At 38.6% G+C, this 24,669-nt stretch overlaps 1 protein-coding gene across 1 annotated transcript in view; it reads left to right on the forward strand.

Moving 5' to 3' along the window:
- The first annotated feature begins 10,094 nt into the window (after window positions 1–10,094).
- The window catches only part of LOC125329394 (adhesion G protein-coupled receptor A3-like), a 263,741-nt gene continuing 249,166 nt past the window's right edge, over window positions 10,095–24,669 (forward strand). Inside the window, exon 1 of the mRNA XM_048311313.1 lies at window positions 10,095–10,350. Coding sequence (XP_048167270.1) covers window positions 10,130–10,350 — 221 coding nt within the window. The 5' untranslated portion in view covers window positions 10,095–10,129. The remainder of the gene's footprint in view (window positions 10,351–24,669) is intronic.

The following is a 24,669-nucleotide window of genomic DNA, read 5'->3' on the forward strand; positions in this document are numbered from 1 at the left end:
GATCTAACACAGAGAGCAGAAAAAGGAACAAAGAAATAAATTAATATATTCACAAGGAATTTGTGCTCACAGACCAGTAATCATCCAAACCAAACAAAAACCAGGCAAAGAAAGAACACGTAAGAACACTCTGTTTTTAACTGTTCCCACCCTGTTTTCTACCTGCTTCCCAGACACACCAGAAACAATGCAAAAACTTCCATTCACTCCTTCTTTGGACACCTCCACTGCCCCACACAGACACATACACTCACTAACCATTATTTTTTATTAAGGCCTGAGAATATTTTTATGCCCTCTTTGTCTGGGAAGAATGAGAGTAATCTTTACAGAGAAGATGCATTTTAGTAGCTTCTTTTTATCAGGACTGTACTGCTTCACCATCCGACAGGCTGTCTCTAAGTATCCTAGTTGGATGTCTGTTTTTCCTTCACCTGGTATTTTTCACCATGGAGGTATTGTACCTCATCATGACAATGAAAGGCAGGAGAAGGAAGAGCTGGGAACCCTCACAGGAATGGAGGATGAGGATTATTACATACTTTGTCCTTTTTAAATTTTTTTTTTCCTTTCCCCCAAAGATGAGACAGCTCTTTGGTGTCCTTTGTTTTTAGCCTCTGAGCAGGCTGTTATGTGATGCTGCTCCTATCCTGCTTGGCAAAAACTGCAACCAACTCTGTTTGGGGTCCCTTGGGCCAGGCAGACCTACTAAGAATGGTTTTGCCTAAGGAGATTTATTTTCAAACAAAAGCAAATGGAATAAAGGAAAACTGTGACACATAGTATGACTTACCCCTTTTCAAACTAGGAAAGTGATTCAGCCGAATCAGTTCTTGAATCAGCTTCTCTCAAACACTGGTCATTGCTATTGACTGAGAAAGTAGAAGAACGCTCCAGAAAAGGAGGTATATCAGGTACCAAAAAAAGAACTTACTTCTTCTGCTACATACACCTAGAATTGTAGGTAATACTGCAGGAGGGTTAGAAGCACCTTTAATTAGTGTGTGTCTATCCTTTTTCCTGCATCTCACCTAAGAGACTGATCTGGGCAATGCTATTAAAGTGATGGACTTCATGCAGTAAAATCCATGGCACCAAGAAGGTTCCCTGAACATGGCTTTGTACCCTAAAACCAGAAAAGACTGATCTGTGTAATGGAGCACAAAAGTCAGCTGATCTGAAAGACTGGAAAAAGTTGTGGTCTAACTTTTCTCTGGTATTTTGTACCCCTTTGCACAAGGTCTGTAATCAAATGCTTAAACCTGTGCAAAAAAACCCCAAACTAAAACAAACAAAACCACAAATGGCAAAAAGCAAACAAATCCCAAAAGCTTAAAGTTGTTAAAGCAATTAATTTTTGATGCAGAAGGCTTTTCATATGCCTGTGGAAACAAAACCCCACCTTTCACTGAACAGTCTAGCTATTTGTTTACACGGGAAATGAAGATGGCCTCTCGCATTGCGGCTGTGTTACTGGGAAGAAAGAGCTAAGTTTGGCTGAGCTAAAGGCAGAAGAGCGATTCAGAACTCATTTCTGCACCCTCAGCTGAAGGCAGAGCCTGGGAATGGGGAGATTTATCTTAAAGAGGGCTGGGAGATCACACTTGCTTTGTTTCCAGACTGTTGAATATGAAACTATTCTGATAATACCTATACAACTTCCTTCTAGTCCTCTTCCTTGTTGCAGCAGAAGCAGCTATATCACAAGCAAAAACAATGTTTCATCCTGTCAGACTGGGGTGGAAAGGGGAGGGGAGGATAAAACATGAAAACAATTAAAATGTTTATTTTTAATAGTGTCTGGCAGTAGTCAGAGGTTTTAAAACTATAAATAAACAAAGGTCATAGTTAATGATGAGAAACATATGCCATACACATGTTTTTGAAAATGTAGATAAAGAAAATAGATAATGAATAGTATTATGTAGATGGCTCTTCACCAGAGTCTCATCCAAAGAATGTAAAATCCAGGTGTCTGTTCCTTGAGTTACCTCTGTTCTAATGGATTTAATGTCATCTTTCCCCTTTTTTTGATGAGAGGACAGGACTTGCTGGGCCTAGAGAAGACATGTACAGCATGGTGGGGCCAGGTCTTTGCACCAACCTGTAGCTGCTTATAAAACAAGCGCAAGATCTAAAAATCCACTTGTGTGTAGGAAGTGGGAAACTTTGTTCAGTGACTTACAAATGCTGAAGCTCTGGCAAAGAGGACAATCCTAAGTTTCTGGTATTTGGTAGAAGATGAGGGCAACTCGAATACCAGCCCAGACCAGGTGGCTAATCCAACCATGGTGTGTGGTCAGCAGCCCTGCTCTGTTGCAGGATTGAGTGCAGGAATACGGCTCCAATTATCAGAGCTATTTATGTGCACTTGCTTTTGGCAGTCCTGCTTTGGAATGCTGCTTGTAAAAAGATTCATACTTTTCTATTAAGCTTCTTAAAGGGCCATTATGCATTTACAAAAATCCATATCCACCTGGTAAGGAATGTCTACCGACTCAATTAACGCTGCATACACACCAATTGCTGCCATTCTGGAGTGTGATTCAGTATTCCAATTGGGCTTCCATATTAAGAGAAAAGGTTAGGAAAGAGTGGGAAAACACTACATATTACAAGAAAAGCATAAAACCCAATAGTTTTAAAAGGATTAAAAAAAATTTCACAATAGGCTCTTTGGACATTGGCATTTCTGAGTTTTAAGGAAGCAGCTACATTCTTTGCTTTCAGGCCTCCTGATACCCTAAGATTCACAAGTAGGTGGGGCCCTTTAGAAGCCCTAATATTTTCTTGAATCGTTCCTGCTACGCTTAACAGCAATTAAGATTTGCAAATACATGTGCTTTCTATTTTTCATTTCTGTAATTCTACTTCTTTTAAATGTTTTCTTTATTGACATTTGCTGCTGTTGCTGAATATGGTACTTTAGTTACACAGCACTTCAATTTAACACTGAAGGTTTTTCTTTCCAAAAATACCAAGACAGATGACGTAAAAGGGCATAAAGTCCTAAAAAACACGATGGCCACTAAGAATGAATAGGAACTATAAAAGCAAAGTCCAGAATTACTGGAAAATCTAAAGACATTAGAAACAGAGGGAAGAAGGCATCTACCTGACATAAGAGAAGGTCAGTTTCTAAAACACTTTTAAGTTAGAGGAAGATATGAGCTCTCCAGAGGAATTTTAAGGAGACAATACATAACAGTGAATGACACAATTTCAAGTGGTTTGGAGTGGGAAACTAAATTAAAATGGGAATAAGGGGACAGAAAATAAAAGATGTGACTTTCTGCTTGTAAGGCAACAGGGACAGAAATTTGCTTTTACAGAAAGAATTTAGGAAAAAGATGGAACTGTCTTAGAACTTAGCTGAACTGCAGGATTATTGATATGAACAGAATATTGCACAGCTGCTAGTGATAATTGGATCTGTTGGCTCTTCATGTTAGTATTTCTACCAATGGACTTTCTATCTTGGCCACAAAATATGACTTCACTTAAATCCTCCACAAAATTAGTTCAAACCACAGTATAGTTTATTTTTTAAATCGCTGTTCATGTATGAATAAAAGCTCTCATTTAGTATTTGTAATTTTTTCCCCTGTGTTTTCAATTGGCCATTTAAATACAAGTTAGTAAGTAATTAGAATCACTAGCTATTCATGGAACCTTCTCTATCAGGCTACTGTTGGCATTACAATTGGATTCCATATAAGTGAGTGATAGGGATGAAATGTAGCAGGCAATGCAACATTTGTCTATCTTAAGCATCTATTGTATAATGAGATTCTGATTTTAATCATTGTCTTTCAGATTATAAATCGTTAGTTTCCTTTTTTTGCTACAAGGGAATAAACTCACAAGCAATGAAAGATGGGTTAGGTTAATATGTCCTTTTAATTCACTGCATGAATGATAGCACATAACCCATCAGCTTGCTGGAAATCCTTGCCATTAAGTTGATTAATAAGGGAAATAATAAAGCAATAACTACTTTTATTTTGCACCATTCATATATTGACACAAGATGGTATAGTCATGCAGAAAAATACATTGATAAACTGGTTTTACCTCGTTGGAGGATCAGTAAGATTGCTGGGGGGCCTGCAGCACCTGACTTATAAAGGAGAGAGCAGGGTTTGTTCTGCCTGGAGAAGAGGAGGCAAAGGGAGGATCTTAATGCTGTCTTCAATTATCTCATGGGTAGCTGAAGAGCAGATGGCAAAGATAAATTTTTCTTCAGAGGTACACAGCAAAAGAAGAGGGAATAGATACAATCTGCAGCAAGGGAAATTATTCTAAGAGCAATGGAAAAAACAGTCCTTTGCAGCAAGGATGGCCAAACTAAAGGGAAAACCTCTTCAGTGCAGTGATTCAAAATACCACTGGACAAGCCCTGAGCAACCAAATGTACTTTTGAAGCTGTTTTAATTTGAGACTTGGACCAGGTGATGTCCAGAGCTTCTGTCAGACAGAAGAAATCATCATCTGACCACATCACAAACCTAAACTCCATTAATGACTACTAGAATGTGTGTTTTAAGTCCATTAATGAAATTACAGAATCACACAATCATAGAATAGTTGGAAGGGACCTTAAAGAACATTTACTTCAACCCCTCTGTCATGGGCACAAGCACATGCTGCTTTTGCTGTTTTTATCTGACCCTTTCCATCTTCTGACTTTAGAATATCCACTTACCATTTTGTCTCATCTGTAATGAAGAGACTGTCTAATCTGCCACCTCTAGAAGCACAAAGGAGGGTATTAAGAGATCTTCATAATTCAGGAAAGTGTGGAAAAGACTCATTTGACCTTCTTAATGCAGGGAGATGACAGAGAGAAAAAATATTTTTCTATGATAGGAAAATAAAACTTGAAATATCTACCTGAAAAATAGTCCATTTTCAGGGTGCTACATTTTTCCTTTTTCTCTTGCTTCTACTCTGATGCAAGGCATGCTGGTAAATCAGTCAGAATTCCCATGTGTCTCAGGAATGAAAAACACTGAGGAGCACTGGCATGTGTACATCAACATCCAAAAATATGTCCTCCCAGTGTATCTTGGAACCACGTGTGAGAGAAGAAGGGTGGCTCTCCTGAGAGCCCTGCATTCCTGCAGGAATAGATGCCTGGGTCTGTGGGACAGAAGGCAGCCGCCATCCCCTCTGCACTTTCTGCTCTGACTTCTGCAGGACAGCATTCCAATTTTCAGTGCAGTTTTGCAGTCTGAACCCTGTCCCTTGTGAGACCTCAGAAGGTATAAAGTTAAAAAAAAAAGCTGCTTCTCCTTTGGCTGACCATGCAAAAGTGTTGTTATTCTGCTACTGCACAAGTAAATAAAACAGCACGAAGAGATGAAGGCTAAAACATGAAAATATATGTGCCATTAACAGTATTCCTGAACAATTTCAATATGTTCTCTGAAGTAGCTGAGGGACTTGGCAACATCTGGAGTTGTATGTGGTGGTCATCAGAAATTTACACTGACATATACTCCCTTGTAGGTATGAGTTTTCTGAGGGAAGGGGACTTTGTATTACTTGGCAATAACTCTGAAGTATTCATTGGAGGAAAACTTGGCTCAGTATTGAGAAATATCAAAGACTTCAGTTTTTTCCCTTCAAATATAATTTATTTCCCTGTTGATATTTTTGTGATCATTATTCCACTCCCCACTGAGAGCATATTATTATTTGTTTATGATTTCAGAGCAATATTCTCAGTTTTGATCAGAATTTTACATTGGTCTCTGCTACAGAGCAAATAAAGCCACATTTTTTATACAAGGTCTCTATCTTCAAGGACCTCCTTATTTCAATGAATATTTCAATGCAACTTTTTGGAAACCTGTTGCCCTGTGAGGACTGAAGTTGATTTCAGGTATTATGTATAAATGTGAATATGATGAAGAAATCTAAACAGAAGGGAAGCAATGCAATGATATTTGAAGTTTTCTTACATTATAATTTCTTAACATAAAACCAGGACAGAGGTGTTTCTGCCTGTACTGATGCAGAATAGCAGAAATGGAAATTCTGTTTTGTCAGTTCTTTCTAACACAGCATGGTTCCCCCAGTTTATGATTCCCTGCTCTAATTACTCCAGTCCTGAAGGACTCAGTTTCCGTATTTCCTTAAAAGATTACTCAGCCTGTTAAATAACTTCAGGATGGTTTTGCTGAGAGTCTGTTTCTGCACTCAGTTTTATCCAGTTATCCTAGTGATTGGTAACGAATATGAACAACTTTGCTTTTGTTGATTTATTCTCTATGTTTTGGCATCACCAGTGCCTTACATGAGACTATTTATGGATCAGGATTATCCCACCTCTAATACTGAGGTATTATTAGTTCATCATGTGTGAAGGTAAAAATTCTTGGGTCCTTTCTACATGAATGTTGTATTGCATATTTTTATCCATTCTGCTTTCTTTCCTCTATCACCTTAAAAATAATATCTTTTTACAGGATTCCAAGTGCCCCAGAGGAAACACACTCTGGATTGTTTTTCTCCCAGTTACTTTACATATCTTTTTTCTAGATAAAATAATTTCTAGGCTTGTTTTTTTAATCACTGTATTGCAAAGCTTACAGACATTTGTGCTATGCTGATGTGATGAGTAGCATGTGATGCAGTCATGATGGAATAGAAATGGGATACTGAGGTGATGGAGGAAATGAAGTAAATGATGCATTGTGTTACTACTATCAATAAAGGGTCAATGTTCAAGGAATTAGAGGGCTGTAGGATGCCAACTTCTGGATAAGAAATGAAACAAAAGCCATGACCAAAACCTGTTTGTGGTTATTCAAGTTACCATGGCTTTGTTCCAATACTAACATGCAATTTTGAAATCCTGACAAAATTCAAATTCACTTATTTACATTCTGCTTCCCCATATTTCCTATTATTGTATAACACATTCTTGTTACTTAATTGCTGTGTAATGTCCTGTGATGTTAAGCAGGTGCTGCTGCTATTTTGTGCTTGGGAACATGATCTAAATGAAATGTAAACCTGTAGTTCAGTGAATCACTTGTATCTTTGATTCCTTTTAATGTTGTTCATATTCATTCAGGCTAATATCATTTTAGGATTATATTCCTAAATTAATTTACATTCCCTTTTAACACTTACACATTTAGTCACAGGATAAAATTTGTCTCAAGTACTGTATATAAGGTCATGGTGTGTGGATACATGGTCAGACCTACTAAAAACACTTCAGGACTTTTGATGCTTGGAACTAAAAATGTAAAGGAAACAGGAATATTTAGTAATTTTCTTACTTTCTTGATCTAAGAAAATGTATCCCTCAGTTCTATGATTTAATTGAATAACTAAAGCAAGAATTTAACTGTAAATAAAATTTAAAATGAGAAAATTTTTCATGTTTCAGGTGAATCTCTGGTCTTGTTTCTGTCAGCCAGGAACTTCGTCTAACCAGAACTTGGCATTTTAGGACTCCTCAAGCGTTTCTTAAGATTCAGTGTCTGGTTTTGTGTGAAAAAGTAGACCAGCACACACCGTGTTCTGATTTCTGACCAAACCAAGAGAGAAAACTTTAAGGAGAGATATCCTAAAGTGTGTCCTTTCAATATACGTATGCAATAACTTTGGGCTAGGTTTAGAAAGATTTAAGAAAATTGAAGGGTCTAAGTTCAAGTATCAATTAGAAAAACTTCTCTCAGTTCTATTTAACATTACGGACACCTAAATTCTCCACGTATCTTTGACTTCACAATAAACTCGTAATTCTCTCTTTGCACACACCAACACCCAGCTAAGGAGCTCATGACCTGTCCCATGTATCTGCTGTGTAAGTGTCCAAAGGCATCCAAGCTGTAGGCACACAGTTTGTCTAAAACTGGACCTTTGGAACCCAAACACAGTGCAATGTCGGCTGCTTTTCAAATCAAAGTGCCACAACTTTTTTTCTTCCCTTCTTACAAGGGAATCTGGGGTTGTAATGCCTTCCCAAGACATGGGAAATTTAGTTGTTTGTATATCATGAGTGGGTGGAAGTTGTATCTTTCACAGTCTGTGAAAATGACTAGCTACTGCCAGCACCAAACGTTCTGCTGTGCTGGCTGGTGACAACTGAAGCAGCTGAGCTCTGTAGGTGCTCAGGTCCTTTTTTTCAATTGTCCAGGCAACCGTTTAGACTGTGAGATCTCAGGGCAGGAACTATCACCTGTGCTTTTAAATCATCATAAAATTTTGACTTTCTTGATACTTGTAGATGTCAGTGAAGAAAAGGGAAGATGGCTGAACTTTTTGTCTAAATTTGTAATAAAGCAAAAAAGAAGATAGATTAGAAAGTGGAGGGGAGTTTCCTTTTATTTTTTGCCTCTAATGTTTTGAATAATCCCTTTTCTACCTTTACTCTAGAATTTGATAGATGGCTTCAATGTGACTGTAAACCTTCTTATCCCCTAATGAAACAGTATTTAAAAAAAACTTTCCGTATCAGTGGGGTAGGAAAAACCATTAAAATTCTGCTAGCATATGTTTAATGGTTGAGTTTGACTGAAAAATTCCATTTCTTATCACCAAGGTTAACACTGTATGAAATCTATGCTACCATCTCAATAAATGCATATTCCTCACTTGCACTTTCAAAAACAGTGTGGATGAGACAGGATTTTTTAAAGCTAGAAGAGCATTTTTAAAATTAAATACATTGGGTTTCTTTATGATAAATAACATCATGCAACCATAGCAATGTTGAGTGGTCTCATGAAATACAATCCATTTTGCTGCCTGCCAGTAAGCCTTACACAACTTTGCTTATAAAAATAAAAGAGCAGAGGTTGTAATATTTATGATTCTTTAAATCAACAACTGTGCAGAAAAAGATTGTTCCTGAAAAAGTTCCTAGTAGCCTTGAATTTCACAAGGGCACTACCCCTCCTATCACTTATTAATACTATAGTGCCTAAAGGCTTCAATTGGGTATTAGAACACAGTGATAACAGGCACTGTAAATGTGCAAGACAAATCTTCCCTAAGGGGCTATAATACAATATTATTTTATAAAACCCAAGTAATTTCTTAAAATAGCTTTATAGCTATGGCAGACTATTACTAATTTTGGCCTAGATCCTGCAATGAAAATGTGCATTGAGAGTCTCCATCGACTAAGTGAAGGCAAGGAACTTGCTCTTTTAGTAAAAGGCCATTAAAAATGGAAGTTGTTGTTACAATGTGGAATTTTTTTGTTCACTTCCAGCAAAAAAAACCCCAACAGGGTAGCTTGCAGTTGATGCTGAAAATCTACCCTAGAAGTTACTAGTCGGATCACAAAATACTACTGAGAGTGCTCCAAAGCCACCGTGTGCCATAAATGACAGAGAAATACAAGTCGGAAAGAAACGTGCTCGTTGACCTGATGATGACGTGTCTTTGACTACTGATCAAACCTTTGATTTAGGTCATGTTCACAGCATTATCTGAGGTGTCTGAAGTCAGCTAACTGCATGGACCCTTCCCGGTGGCAGTGGCTGGACTGTCCTGTCGTGGTCTACATTGACCCTTGCCCATGTCCTGAAGCTCCTTTCCCATAGCCATAGGTGCAAACAGCACTTAGCACACAGGTTTCTCAAGAGCGGCAGCAAAGGTGGCTATTTTCAAAACTAGATTCCCGACCCACACAGTTTTTCCAGCTCGCGATTTTCTGCCCTGTGCCTGGTCTGTTTGGTCTCTTTGGTCTGCAGCGCGTCCGTGGCGCATCTGTCCGGTTTCCCCCAAAGCGCTGGGGGCACAGGGCTGGCAGCGCCGCAGGGCACCGAGCGCAGGTAGCGGCGCTCCGGCCGTTCCGGGGCTGCGGCTGCCGGACCCCGGGGGGAGCGGCGGGAGGCGGCGGAGGGGGGGCTCGCTGAGCGCCGCGGGGTCCGCCCAGCGCCGCGGCTGCACGGGCTGCGGCAGGAAAGGAGCGGCGGCTCCTCGGAGAAAGGAGGAGGAGGAGGAGGAGGAAGGGGGGGTCCCTCGGAGCGGAGCCGGCCGCAGCGAGAGAGGCGGGGCGGGGTGGGCGCAGGAGGCGTGGAGGGGCCCGCGGAGCGGCGCGGACGGGCGCGTGCCATGCGCGGCGCGGCAGCCGGCGGCTCCCGCTCGCTGGCTCAGCATGCGCGGGCTGTGCCCCCGCCTCTGCCTGCTGGCCGCCGCGCTGGGGCTGTGCGGGGGCAGCAGGAACTGCCCCGACCTCATCGTGGACCGCTGCCTCTGCGCCGCCGAGCGCGCCAAGGGGCCCGGCCGCCCGGCCCTCCGCATCAAAGTGGTCTGCACCGGCGGAGACTTGGTGGAAACTTTGCAGCCCGCCGTGCTGCCCAACCGCACCGTGTCCCTGTGAGTACGGCCCGCGGGGCAGCGCGCACCTGGCGCGGGCAGGGGGTGCCCCGGGGGAGAGGGGCGCGGGGGAGACGCGGGGCCCGAGGGGACCCCGCGCCCGGCACTCCGGAGCCGGCAGAACCGCTCCGTGGACGCTGCAGCCCTGCCCCTGCTTTTAAAAAGTCTGTGAGAGTTTGGGGTTGTTTTTTTCTTTTTTCTCTCTCTCTTTTTTTTTTTTTTTTTTTTTTCCTCCCTGTGCTCAGCTGGGAAGCTCCGGCTGGCGTTTGGGTCGAAGTGGGGGAGCTGGGCTTTCCCTGGTGTAAATTGCACGCTGCTGCGGGCGGCGGTTTGGGAAATGTCAGTGGTAGCAGAAGTGATGGAGCTCTCTGGTGTACCTTTCAGCCAGCAACGGGACGGGCTCACACTGTCCGGGCAATAAATGAATGGTATCGGTAATGCTGAACTGCCTTCTGGACTGCTGTGTCATTAACTGGTTTTCCTTTCTCTCTCATCTCCTCTAAATAAAGTTTGGAATTTGACGGCTTCTTTTTAAACATGAGTTTCTGTACAACCATGAAACTTCCAAATCTCCAATACCATCCAGAGCTGTCTGGTAATTTAAAATGACTCAGGGTATGGTGTTTGGGTTTTTGGGTTGTTTTTGGTTTTTTTTTTTTTAATTAGGAATTAGGTTATGATATTTTGTTGCCTGTTGCACATAGCTAAACTTGAATAAATAGTATGTTGCAAGTAAGGTAGTAGAACTTCCTGTGACTGTATCCTCAAGTACAGCTGAAAGTAATGTCCCTGTAATGCACCCAAGCAGTAATAGCTCTGTGACATTTACTCTTTAGATCATACACATATCAACAGATCTTTTACTGTTGAATTTAGTTCTGTTGACAATTCCTGCTGTGAACATCTCCACTGTTCAGTGCATTTTCTTTAAGTCAACACTTTCAGGAGGCAACTGGTAAAGATAGTAATTTATAACATCTGGGGAGCTTGTGCTTGTAAATGTACAGATGTGCTATGTATGCTCCAGTTCAGTCTTAGCTATAACTGTTGAGTGACTTGATGCTGATTATCCGTATGCTGATTATTTACTTAGGACACTCTTGCTTCTATACAAGATACAATAATTGCACTTCCAACTAAATTTCAATAGGCTGGTGTAGTGTATTGCATTATTTACCAGCATAAGTTTTAACCTCGGTGATAAATTCACTGCTACTTCTCTAGTTTGTATAACTGGCTATGTAGTTAGAGGTGGTATTCACCAGAATTATAAAATGTCGACATCTTGGGCAGGCAGGAACTATTTTTTCCTGTTGGTTAAAGATCTATAGAAACTCTCACACTCAGCATGTCTACGAAGGGTTTTCCTCCTAAACACTGATTCACAGTCATATTTAGGTTTTTAAGAAACTTTTGCTGAGGTAAATACCAGTTGATGAATCCAGCCGACCATGAGATCAACAGAAGTATGTATTCACTGCAGTGAAAAGAAACTGAATTGGAAACAGAAGTGAGAAATGGTGAACAGGGGAGGTGGTGTGTTTGAAGTGGTAGGTGGGAGGATTTGCTCACTTATACATATGATTTAAGGCACCAGTAGCAAACTTGATCCTATCACCCTAAACACATTCATTTCAGGAAACACTTGATCAAAACTCATTAGAAAGGTACTGTGTTAGTTTTTTTAAACTTAATTGCAAATATCTGTTGACCTGAGAGCTGATTAGCTGGCCTTAGTTGATATAGAAGATACAGTTTTTATTTTTCTTTTGTATTTCACATGGACAAGTATAGTACCATATATCACCTAAACTTATCCCTTTCCTCTTACAGTCTCTCTTCGCATTTTGTGGGGTTTTGGGGGGGTTGTTTTTTGTGGTTTTTTTTTTTTTTTTCCTTTCCAAGAAGTAAATTTAAAGCTAAATATTGAAGGTAAAAAGGAAAAAAAGTTAAAATCTGTGTTAGTAGTTTTCAGTAGCTGGAACACATAGGTGAAAATTTGACTGAATATATCTGAGATTTTCCAGGAGAAACTGGTTTTTATGAAATAAGTTACACTTGTGGGATTTGGCCAGCTGTAGAAAGTAATGATAATGAGCTCAAGTATTAGCGCTCTTACATTTGTTTTTGTAGCTGCATAAGAGACACAGGCAAAAGAGAATATTCTGGTAGATGCTGCCTGCTTCCACTCAGTTTTATGGGCCCACAGAGAGAAAGAGAGCTATAACATATGGAACATAACTCTTTGGATAGCTTTAACAATTAAGAAATATAGAGGTGAATAAAAGAATATATGTTCAGATGCAGTAACACTGTAATGAACCAATGTAATAAACATTTTGGGGAGGTTGGGGCAGATTATTCATTATATAGGGATGCTGGTTCCCTAGTGCTATGATCTTTTGGAAGGCAAGATTGAAACCAAACTCTGGTGACTGCTCTGCAGAGATGAAAGAGAATTACCTCTGCTCTATCTCTTAAGTCATTAAGAGATGATGCTGTAGATGTGTAACATTTCATTTACATGCTCAGTAATGTTATTTATCAGCAAATTAATGTTCTTTCACCTAAGTGACCATGGACCTTGTCTGAGTTTGACAATTTAGGCTCTTTATGGTATATATGTACTGAACTATTGCTACTAGAAATACCTTTGACACAATCACACACAGTGACTACAAACTAGTGTGAAGTCACTGAAGAAATGCTTATTCTTGACAGGTTTGGACCAATTTTTTCCAGCTTATGAGGTGGGGAAGTCTGCAGAGTTTCTTTGAAATTATATGAACACTAGAGCTATTCAGTACTGTCTGAATGCTCTCAATGATAAACAATCACACTAGAAATATAATCAAAATATAAGCTGATAAAGCAACTATTCTCTCCTCTTTATTTTATATTAAAACCCAAAACAAACAAAAAACCCCCTTGTTCTGGACTCTGTTTCACTGTCTTTATTTAGTATTCTATTGCTTTGGAAACAGGATTCATGAGCTTGATGTGGATCAAAAGAAAAAACTTAGCTGCAGCTTCACAAAGTGTTTTCATGTATCTTGTTAAAAGGGTTTCTAGTCTTTATGGATTTGCAAGATGCATCTCTGTGCTTTGTATTTTGGGATGGGGTGGAGAAAGGGAATTACTTTTTTTTTTTTTCCATGAAGAATACAGCTGTTGAATCACTAATTTATGGGATCTACTCGTGCCATTTCACTCTCAGTAGGCACTGAAGTGTAGACCCAACAAGGAGTCATCATATCACTTCAGGATAATGTAGTTTTCTCATTTTAGACTCTGTGGCTGAATACTTGAGAATTCTTGTATCAAACCAACATTTTACTTTTTTTTTCATCATTGTGATTGGGTTGTTAAAGTGTAACTCTAGGGAATAAGACTATTTGCAATCTTCTTTCTCTTCTATATTGACAGAAAAATTAGTTGTTAAACTTTTTGACTGAATTGCTGAAATTTGGGTTATGTGGAGAAATTTTTTTGCTGCTTTTTTCAATGCGAAACTTCTACAGTTTGAAATTTCAGGAATTAGCAGATTAGATTCTCTACTGGACAGTCTATTGATAGGTTACTTATATACTTTTTTCTTTCCTGTCAAGTGGTGTTAAAAACTTTATCCTTTTAATCTTGGAAGTTCTCAGTTCAATATGTGTCTTGGTATCACCGGGCAGAATATACTTTGAAGTTATAAATGCCATCAGTTTCTAATAGTAGCATCATCTATTTTTTTTTCCTCCCTCAATTCAAAAGAAAGTACAACAAGTGTACTGAAGATTGATATTTTTACAAATGTTACCCACAGATACACCTATGGAAAGGTGTAATTTTAAACGGTCATAATAGAAATGAAGAAATTTATGGTAGTGTATGGCTTATAGCAATTCTTTATCATACAGGATTCTTAGTACTTTCTATGTCTATGCCTTTCTTCTGTCTTTGAATTGGAGGTTGTCTCAAGTTCCTCAGAATCTCAATTTCAGAGTAGGGCTACATGGCTCCAGTGGTAATCCATAGCCATAATACGTACGAAGGGGCATTCATCTTCAAAGCACTTCACAAACATTAAATAGTCTTCTGAAAGCAGCGTTGCCCCACTTTTCTCTGTCCCAAAATTACTTTCATGTCACATTCATTTATATCATGTCTACTGGAATTTCTTTAGAGTTATTATATTACTGCATTTTTTTCATGTCTGGTCTTTTACACTCCTATATTCAGCTTAGGGTATATCAATATGGTTTATTTGATACAAGCATTTTGTTTTTAAAATAGATCACAAAAATGTTCTTTATGTCCCAAAGACTTCAGCATTTAAGCTAGCCAAAGCAAACAAAGAGTTGAAGAAAGACTGAACAAAAAATATTATTTAGTAGTTTTATTTCCACATCTTAAAACTCACATATTCTTCTTTATTGATTTGAGACTGAAGATAGCATTGCTAATTTGTAAATAACAGCGTTATTAAAGAAGGTAGGTTGATTCTTGTTATAAAGGTTTTTGCAAACTTTTTCACCTTGGTTAGCTTACGTATTCACTCAAAGTGGCAGGAAAAAAAGAATAAGAAACAGGTTTCCTGCTCCATTATTTATGTGTATATACATATTTATACACACTTCTCTGAAACTCTTAAATAAAGAAAAAGAAAAAACAGTTTGTGAAAGAAACTCCTAATAGGGAAGCCTACATAAAATACGCCAAAGACTTGGAAGGTCTGGGACAGATAGTTGGGGCAAGCAAATTATACAGAAGAGAAAGGTTCTAGAGGTGAAAAGTCTTCAAACATTACTGAAATATTAGTCTAATCTTCCTTGATACTACATGTTATATATTCATCTAGGGTGGCCACACTGTATTTTATTGTTGTTATTTCTGACAAGGAAATACCTGCACCTGAATTCTCTTCTCTGCCTGGGAATAGCAGAACTTAGCAGTATGACCACTTCCAAGGGATTACTTTTTTGGATGAAACTGAAGCATTGGCATCATTGGAAATTGTAGGTAAATTCTAATTTAGTTGAAGTGTGAAAAAAATTCTGTTAACGAAGATAGAGCTCTCATAGCAAATAATGTCCAATATATGCTACTTTAATAGTTACCATGTACCATAACTTTTTTAAAGTATGCGAGTCATCCTGATGCTTCTTTCTCCATTATTATTAAACTGTAAACATCATGAGTTTAAAGAGTGCCTGTGCTTTTATGTCTTCAGTGTAACTTTTTTTGAGGAAAGTGGTTTTATGTAAGAGAATGCGATAAGAATATCTGGAAACAGATAAAATTATTTCACAGTATTGAACAGTTCATTAATTTGGTAATTTAATGTAGAAATCAAGTCCTATTTTTGTTGCATACTGGGAAATTTGCAGTATTGTGATCTTACACTTAGTTTCATTCCAGAGGTAAAAATAAACTGGTGAAGCTAGCCAGGGGGAGAGTAACGCATGTGGGAAGGGAGTTTTATCAGTTAAGGCTATATAATGTGATACCTATTGAGAAGTGCTAAATGAAGCTGGGGTTTTATGATATGGTATAATTTGTCAGTTGTCTGGCTACTGACCTTGTTTGCCTTAAACAGGAAGAGATTTAGTGTATATCTTGTTGGCTCTCTTATCTTTCCTTTTTTTTTGGTATGTTGGCCTAATATTAATAAAATCTATTTAATTTTACCTATCTAAAGATATGTGCAACAGAAACTAGTTTCTGAAGTGTGTATATTTTCATCTCTTGCAGTCAGTTGGTGCCAGGGAGAAGGTGATTTATGTATATGGAATTTGCCTTTATATGAAGCAGCATGAGTTGCTGGCCACTGGGACCAAAGTATTGTCATCCCTTAAAATGGATTGTTCTTAAAAGATTTCAAAATGTGATGCCTTTTTTTTTTTTTTTTTTTTGAAGGCATTCCAGAACATTTCTCAAAGTATATTTTTCTTTCCTTGTCCCCTTCTAAATATCTTGGCAGCATAATGAAACACCAGGTGAGGTGAAGAGGAGGGAGTGGTGGAGTGGTTAGGAGGGAGGTGAATGGGGAAGGTCCAGAAAGAAGAGGTCCAAACAATGTTACTAAAATGAAACTCCAAAGGTTTAAAATTTTATGTATGTTATCATTTTTCTGCATCCTCATGAATATTTAAATATTAGGTGCTTTACAACAAGAGAATCACATTAGCACCTGTGATGCTAGAAGCCCATTTATTACTTCACTATTAACACAGACCTAGAAAATTTCTGGGCAGATACAGCCACAGAAAACGATGTTTTTGTGCAAAGTTTCTCCCTATTTGAGACCGTCTGTCATCACAAATTTTGCGGCTGTTGGATTCAACCATGTTTCAGCTTATCCATCCCTACTTCCCTCACTGGTGTCTTTTGCCTTGGTTTTATAATACAGAGCTGGCATAAATCTGAAAGTCAAAGGGCAGAGTACCTTTACCAAGGCAGAACTTCTGCTCTAGCAGCCAACAGGAAACATACATTTGTGTATCTGCACCTTACGCCCTTTGTTCATGCACATCTGAGAGCCAGAGCTTTTGCCAGCTTGGTTTTCACTGTTCAATAATATTTATGCATGTTTTCAAGAATTGCTATTTATGCCATTTGACTTAGATTTTTGAGGAAAAATAGCCTATTGATTCTAAACTTCTTCCCTTTCCATGTTTCTAATGGAATAACCAGACCCTTACAGCAGTGAAAGCATACAAATGAAAAGGTTGGGTATGTACTTATCCAGTCAACTGTGATTATTTTTGATCAGTCACAAGTTTGCTGTCTGCTTCTAGACTTCTCAAATATAATTTGGCTAAAACCTCTGTATTACCTATAGTATTAACATTTTTTCATCTACTTTAGCAATTATGTAATACGGGGAACACAGTTTAGGCTTTGTTCTTATTCTTGTGGCAACATGCCATTCTTCACCCTCCTCTTAAAATGAGTTCCAACTGTGTTTTCATGCCTGGGACTCATTTGAGGGTATTCTGAAGGTATGGTTAGCCATGAAAGCACTGCTTTTGCAATTTCTGTTACAGTCTTGCAGAGTTGTTGACAATTTCTTTTCTGTACTTAGTTGGATATCGTCTTATCTGAACAGCAGTTTGTCAAATGCATAAACAGTTCTGCCAATAACACAGCAGTTTATGGGTGTTATGCTCAGAGACCTGTAAGTCTTCACAAAAACCTGAGATTTATTCCTAGATCATATAGAATCTGGATTTGCTGATAGCTGTGCATAAGTAAGCAAATTCTTTTAAACTTGTATTTTAAACTTACCTTTGCTGAGTGGCTACCCATCAGAACTCATGAGGATGGAAGGATACTGGGCTGTGTTTTCAGCATTTGTACTGTAGGCTTCGTACAACACACAGTGACGTTTAATGGATTTTCTGTGTTGTTAAGGTATCATTGTGACTTTCAAGTAACCTGGTAAGTCAAGGTCTCTAAATTACGAACATTTATGATTCTGCTTGTTTACTGAAGAGTTAATAACAGTCAAGATGATGTCTCTTCATGAAACCTCTCTCTTTGTGAGATTGCCTGTACCACAGAACTCATGTTTTATAAACAAAAGTATTAATTGGGAGGTTAAAGGTTTTATGTGTACTGTGACTTGAGAAAAAACCAAACTGCATTATAGAATGCAAAATAAGGTTAAAAGTAGTAGTAACAAAACCAAGCCTGGAAAACGTGAAGAAAAACGTAATGGAAGAATCGAACATAATATTATTGTATATTAGTAGTTCTTTGGCAACATTTATTTTGATATTTGCACTAGAAATTAATGTGCATGGTAACAGTTTCTTTGAGAGAGGAGGGGTGGAATATCATAATCTGTTTGTGAACAACTTTATTATCAGATTAGGTTTTATACAATTTTCAGAGGAAGTATACTGAAATGTTAGGAAAGGTTTCTCTAATGGAATATGCTAACAATCTGGCACAAGAGGAAACCTACAAGCATTTGAGAGGGAAAAGAAAACCAAAAGCTATTACCAGTTTTGAGAAATAAAATTTTCCAGCACTCCTAACTCCTGTGAACTCCTAACTTGTGAATCTTTATACGTTAACATGTGTCTCCTCTGGGGAACTTCGCACCACAAAGAAAAATGTTTATTTCTTTGTCTTCCACGGACCATCCTCTTAGTCCCATCTGTCCCATTGCCAGAATCCTTCAATTCTACACTTTCCTTTTTCCCCCTATTATTATTGATACTTCTGCCTGTTTTATCTTGTCATCTGCATCTTGTTTTTGTTCACTGATTATATCAATTGCAGACTGCCAGTGCGTTTCTAAAAAAGCGATAAACCTGTCTCCCTCCTCATCAGCTCTGCTTTTGGTCCTCTGCTGTGCTCCACCGCTGTGCCAGCCTCTGCACTTTCACTGCCATGTGCTGCAGGCTCTGCTGGCAGCTCGCGGTCTCATCACTTCTTTAGACTTGCATGACTTCCCAGTTTCTTCTGCTTTTCTAAAACCCTCTATTACATCTTCCCTCATCACCTTTGATCCTTGACTCATTTTATCCTTCTGAACTCGATGAGTGGAACTGAAATAAGCGAGGACTTGGGTCCTTAGAGAGATCTGAATTAAGTCCTGGAGTTCAGCCGTGCCTGGAATTGGGGCCAGGCAGATGGAGTTGATCCTATTGCACAACTTAGAAACAAGAAAAATCTTTTCAATCTTTAGCTCTGCCTCCTTAGAACTTATCATTAGAACTGCAGCTAGTGGAGTAGAGAGGTCTGAATGTGGTCGTGTCAAGCAGTGATTTTATATTGACCCACCGGACACACCGCTGAGGGAACAGCCACAATGATCGGAGTTGTTTTCTATCCCCAGCACTGTGCTGAAGGGAAGAGGAAAAGTTTAATTTCCAGTTTTCTCTACGCCTTTGTGGCAACATTCAAACAGTATTGCAACTGTCCTCGAAAAACTGTGAAATGTGTGTAACACAAATAATTACAGTGATAAAGATGGAATCTTAATGTGTGCTGTTATTCTTCATGCAGTTCTTGAGCCATAAAACTAAAGTTTACATAAGCAAATCTAAGATTAAGGGACTGTATCCATTTCTTCTGTGACACAGCTAGTATTATTCACATAATTATCACAAATCTTTATCTTAAATTAGATCGGGTTAATGAACTGTTCTCAGCTGTGGCTATTTGTCAGCTGAGGTAACGGTTGACAAATTTGTGCTACTTTTGTAAAAGACACAACTTTCTATCCATACTACACACAGGATGTAAGAAAGGAAACACAGTCAAAATGCATAAATGGAACCTTCTTTCCACTGGAAGAAAACAATGTTTTAATCTCTCAGTAACTGGTGTCATCATTATAAGGCTTTTATATTGGGAAGGCATTCGTGAGTTCTGTTCTACCACCACTGTCATCATGAGAGTTTTGTTTTACTGGAGTCCCTGATGGAGTCACACAGCATCTCACCTATAGCAAGATAATAGAGGGAGAACAGCAAAATTTTATCACATTATGCTTCAAGTAACTCTTCTAAGTATGATATTATAACTTTTAAAGCAATTTGGATTACATGGGCTTAGAAAACAAGAGTCAAGCTGTGGGAGTTACGACACCAGATATTCAGGTAGCTGTTAAACTGCTGGTGCATGTGAGAATAATATCTGTGGTTTGTTTCTTTATCCCTCCATGTTTGGTAAACAGTAGGCTCTTGGAAAATTAATCTGCTCTTTTCCTGGGCTATATCATGTGAGGGTCTTATGGAGGGAAGTTCTATACTTTTTTCCTCTAATGTTGGGAGACTGGTAAGAATATTAAGTCCATCCGGTGGGAGCAGTAAGACATCAGTTCTTCTTTGGGTTCTTTTTCTGTGATTCATGCTCTCCTTTGCTTTCCTTTCCTTTCTTCAGCAGCAGTGCTGGTCGGGTCACATTAAGGTTTTATAGTTTGAGGACCTGTTTTTTGTGGATCCCAAGTATACCTGAGGAAGAGCAGATGAGAACACATTTGAGATATGAACGTCAAAAAGTGACTTGATGTCAATCATAGATGTTTGGTATTTATTTTTGTGACTTAGTGTACAAAATGAATTCCAACTGTTATTCTTGTTAAATTAAGAGTTACCTGGTGCATTTATATAGTTGCTAGTCCTTTTGGAGCCCTAGCAGATGTTCTGGTTCTGAAGTCTTTTTCTGTTTAAACAAATGAGATTTGCAGAAAAAGAGAAAGTAAATTTTCTAACGCTTTTCTTTGTCTTTCCCTTCTATAATAAAAGGATGAATAAGGAAATTCCTAAGACATAAAATGTGGGGGAAAAAACATATTAAAAGTCATTTATTATTGTACTATTCATAATTCTCTCCCCTTTCTGCACAATTAAAAATTATAAATAACAATATAAAGAGTCAGCAATATAGATTGATGAAATAGAAAATAACTCTGAGCTAAATAAATGTAATAAATTACAATCTGCTGCATTTAGAGCACATGAGTTACTGCTGCAAAGTACTTCATGATTATTAATTATAATTATAAATTTTTTCTAATAAACAATTATTTTAAAAACAATTCTAATTAATTTATTTGTGCCTATATTTAATAACAAGTCAATTAGTGAATTGGTCTATGAAATGACCTTCATAACAATTTTACACAGTTGAACAGTAACTTGCTGACTAGAAAAACATCTCTTATTTAAATAAGTAATACAGCAGTATTGCTAATTGAACAAAATTACTTCAAATGAAAATACCCTCCATATATTTTCATATATTTTTAATAAGACTGAGGGGCTGTGTTGCCTGGCTCTCTGTGTAATTAAATTCTATTTGAGTTTTTGTTTTCTGTAGTTACCTTTGAAGAACTAAGGTCAACTATTTTGGTGTTGTTATTGTGACTACTTTACAAATGGAATACATGGTTATGAAGCTATTTGGTAATGAAGAGGGATTAGATGCCAAGCCTCAGTTTGGAAAAGATCAGAGCAAATAATTTTTTAATGCTAGCTTTCCAAAGTACTTCTTTAGCTGAAGCAGAGCAATTGTTTTAAACAAATAATATCCCTCAAGTAATCATTTATTAAATAGCACTTAAGTCAAGTTGGTTTGGTTTTTTTCTCTGAAAGTTTCTGTCAAAATGTTGGTACTGAATTACATGTTGCGCCAGTTGTTCCATATGATTAGTTAGTCTATTAGCCTTTTTGGTTGGCTGGTGTTTCCTTTTTGAAATGGGAATAGGTAATAAAGCTTTGGAAGAAGCTTTACTCTGAAGAACTCTGGCAGCTGGGTTTCCTGACTGTTTTTGCTTGCTGCTTTGCTGTTTTGTGTGAATTGTCAGTTAATAATACTGTGAGGATATGATAAATGGACTTCAGAAATGTTTATGGTTACACAGCTTTTCATTTTCTGCAGTCTGTACCATTAATAAAAATACATGTGGTTGTCCCGGACCAGGCCAAAGAGCCGTGGAATATCCCAGTATCTTGTCTCCAGACTGAAAATTTTTAAAGCAGGTGCCTACAGTAAAGTAACACTGTGATATTTTCCACAAGGATCTCCTAGTCTCCGTCACAGCTCAGAGTTGTAGCTCCTGTGCATTCAGTTTACCAAAATGGATTGGTTTTCCACAGCCTAATCCAGTCCCCCTGCAGATCCCATGCCAGTTCCCTGCATTTGGAGCATCCCATGGCAAGAAGTACCACAGCTCAACTGCCTGCTGGCAAGGAACCGTCTCACTTTTGTTTATTTCTGAGTTCCAGTTTGTTTCAGTCAGAGCTGATGTGGTTCTCAAACTTGGGAGAATGGACCAGGTTTGGTCTTCAACAGGGGGATCTGTATCTCTCTGCTTTTCTCTTATTATCTGTTAGTCACTGCCAGTAAGCTGAAAGGTAAGGGGGTGATGAAATGTCAGGAATTAAAGTTAATTTATTCTACTAATAGTGTACTTTCTTCTGTTTTCAACACTGTGAAGAGAGAACAGTGATAAAACTTCTTTTTATAACAAAAATCATTATATTTAACTCAATCCATGGGAAAAGGCTTTGGTCTTCTAGGAAAAATAAAAGAAACTCTATTCCTGCTTTTAACATTTTGGATTAATGAAAAATGAATAAAAGTTCAAAGTCAGCTTTCTCATTGGTTGGCCTAGTTTTCTTGTGTCAGATTGATAGATTTTCCTGTTTCCCTCTGTATTCCTGAACAATAAGAGCATCTTCAATTTTCCTTGTGTGTTGAGGCCAGTATTTTGTGCTTTGTTTAGTTGTTGGCACTGCAGAAAGGCGAGAGGGAGATAGTCTGACCAAGAAAAAAACCTGCTAAATTGCAATAACAGCATGCCAGTGAAAAAAGGTTTTGGAGGAGGTAAATGGTTTCAGAAGGTATAAGAGTGCTTGTCATTGGGGTTTTTTTAATTTCATTTTTCAGCTGTTAAAAATAATCTTTGTTGGTTATTCAGGCTGGCAATGTATTTGTTCAGAAAGACTGCAGCATGACTCTGCTGATTGATAACACTTGGAATTACACCTCACTTTTGTCTTTCACTCTATTCTATAGTTATAATATGCTGAAAGAAGTTGAGTAGATTTTGTTACGTACTGGATATGGGTCACCACTCTATTAATCTGAGAGTGGAAGAAAATGAATGAAACTAGAAGTGGAAAAATTCTGATTTTGAGCCTGAATTTTTTGACTTGGGGGAAACAAAGGTAAAAACATTGACAATGTTATTTTATACAGGGTTGTACTTCTTAGCCAGTCTAGAAGTCTCTCTGTAATGCTGCTCCCTCCTTGGTATAGTCTCTCCCCATTTTTTCTGTGGGACATGCATGAGGCTGATCCTCTCTGAACATCTGGCCACAAAACCTGAGATTCATCCCTGTCTCTGGGCTCAGGACAGGCCACTGGGCTTTTACCTTTTATTTTTTACTTTGTTCTGCACCATTTTGCTGATTTTGTGCCGTACTGCTGACTGTTTCTGTCCAGTGTGCTTTTTGCAGGGGAGGGTGTTTTGGTTTTGTTTTTTAACTTGTAAATTATGGGAGCCACCTTCCAGTAACCGAGGAGTAGGAGAGCCCTCGCCTTGAGCCTTCAGCAGGAAAGCCTTTGCCAGTTTTGACCATTCAGTGTGGCTGCTATCTGCCAGATTAACCCTGAAAGAGGAGATGTTTAGAGAAAGACTTACCTCATGCTTATACCCCATCAACTGGGTGCTTTTTACAGCAGGGCAAAATGCTTAAAATTTAGATAACTTCCTCCGTGTATCAGTCTGCTTGCATGGTTTGAGGATTTACAGACTGCACGGAGGACATCCTGCTGAGTCATCAGAGACAGATCTCTTCTGCCAAGGTCTTTCTACAGGTCTGGAGAAATGTGCCTGTTGCTGTCAGTGAGTCAAAGGCCATCCTGCAGCAGTAGAGGATGCTGCGGGGTCCTGGAGGGTTCCCCAGCCTTGAGTGACGATATGGTTATAGGGGAATGTGTGCTCACTTCGAGCTTGCAAGTGTTGTGTTAAAATAGTATTTTTTTGTCTGTTTTTGTGTTGTATTTAATAGTAGTTACTCTGCAGAAAAAGACATATAGAACACTGAACAAGTAATATTTTATTAAGGTTAGTTTGCCAGTGTTTAAACGAATGGAGCTGAGAATATTCGTTGATGTCTTGAACATATGAATATTCCATTAGCTGTCCAAGTCTTTTCCTCCTCTGATTTTCTGTGATTTTCTGTAAATTTAAGTGATCAAGAAGAAGATTCCTATAAAATCCAGATTAAATTCAGCACCGATAAATGCTAAGTGAAAAGGGGTGTGTGGAATGTTTTAACTTGCTTGCACATTGATTGACTGTGAACAAGGCACTTGTTATCTGCAGGCGTGATGCTCTGGAGGGACGATACACCATGTGAAAAGAAAAACTCAGCAGCAGTCAACATGCATGACAGAATAAAACATCTTGTTCCTGCTGTGTGAGCTGACAGTGGTGCACCTGCATCTTGGATGCTGACACAGCTCTGATTCTTCCCTGTCAAAAAGGGCATAACAGGACAAGGAAAGGTATAGAAATAGGCAGAGTTGTGGGAAAGCTCATGTGTGAGGAGTGATGAATAGCTGAGAGGCTTTTATCCTGAAAACCTCTAAAGTGTGTTAAAAGTAAATAGGGAACATTATTCACTGTTTTCCATATTATAGGACTGAGGGGGCAAAAAATTATTGGAGTTTCATAAGAAATTAGAAGTAGGTTAGCTGCCGAGCTTCTTGCTGTGGTTTGTGTATTCACATACCTTCTCTTGACCACTGTCAGAGACAGGACAGTGAGTTACAAGAATTTTGGTCTGACCTGCTCCTGATGGC

This window comes from Corvus hawaiiensis, chromosome 8, assembly GCF_020740725.1.
Source record: "Corvus hawaiiensis isolate bCorHaw1 chromosome 8, bCorHaw1.pri.cur, whole genome shotgun sequence".
NCBI lineage: Eukaryota > Metazoa > Chordata > Aves > Passeriformes > Corvidae > Corvus > Corvus hawaiiensis.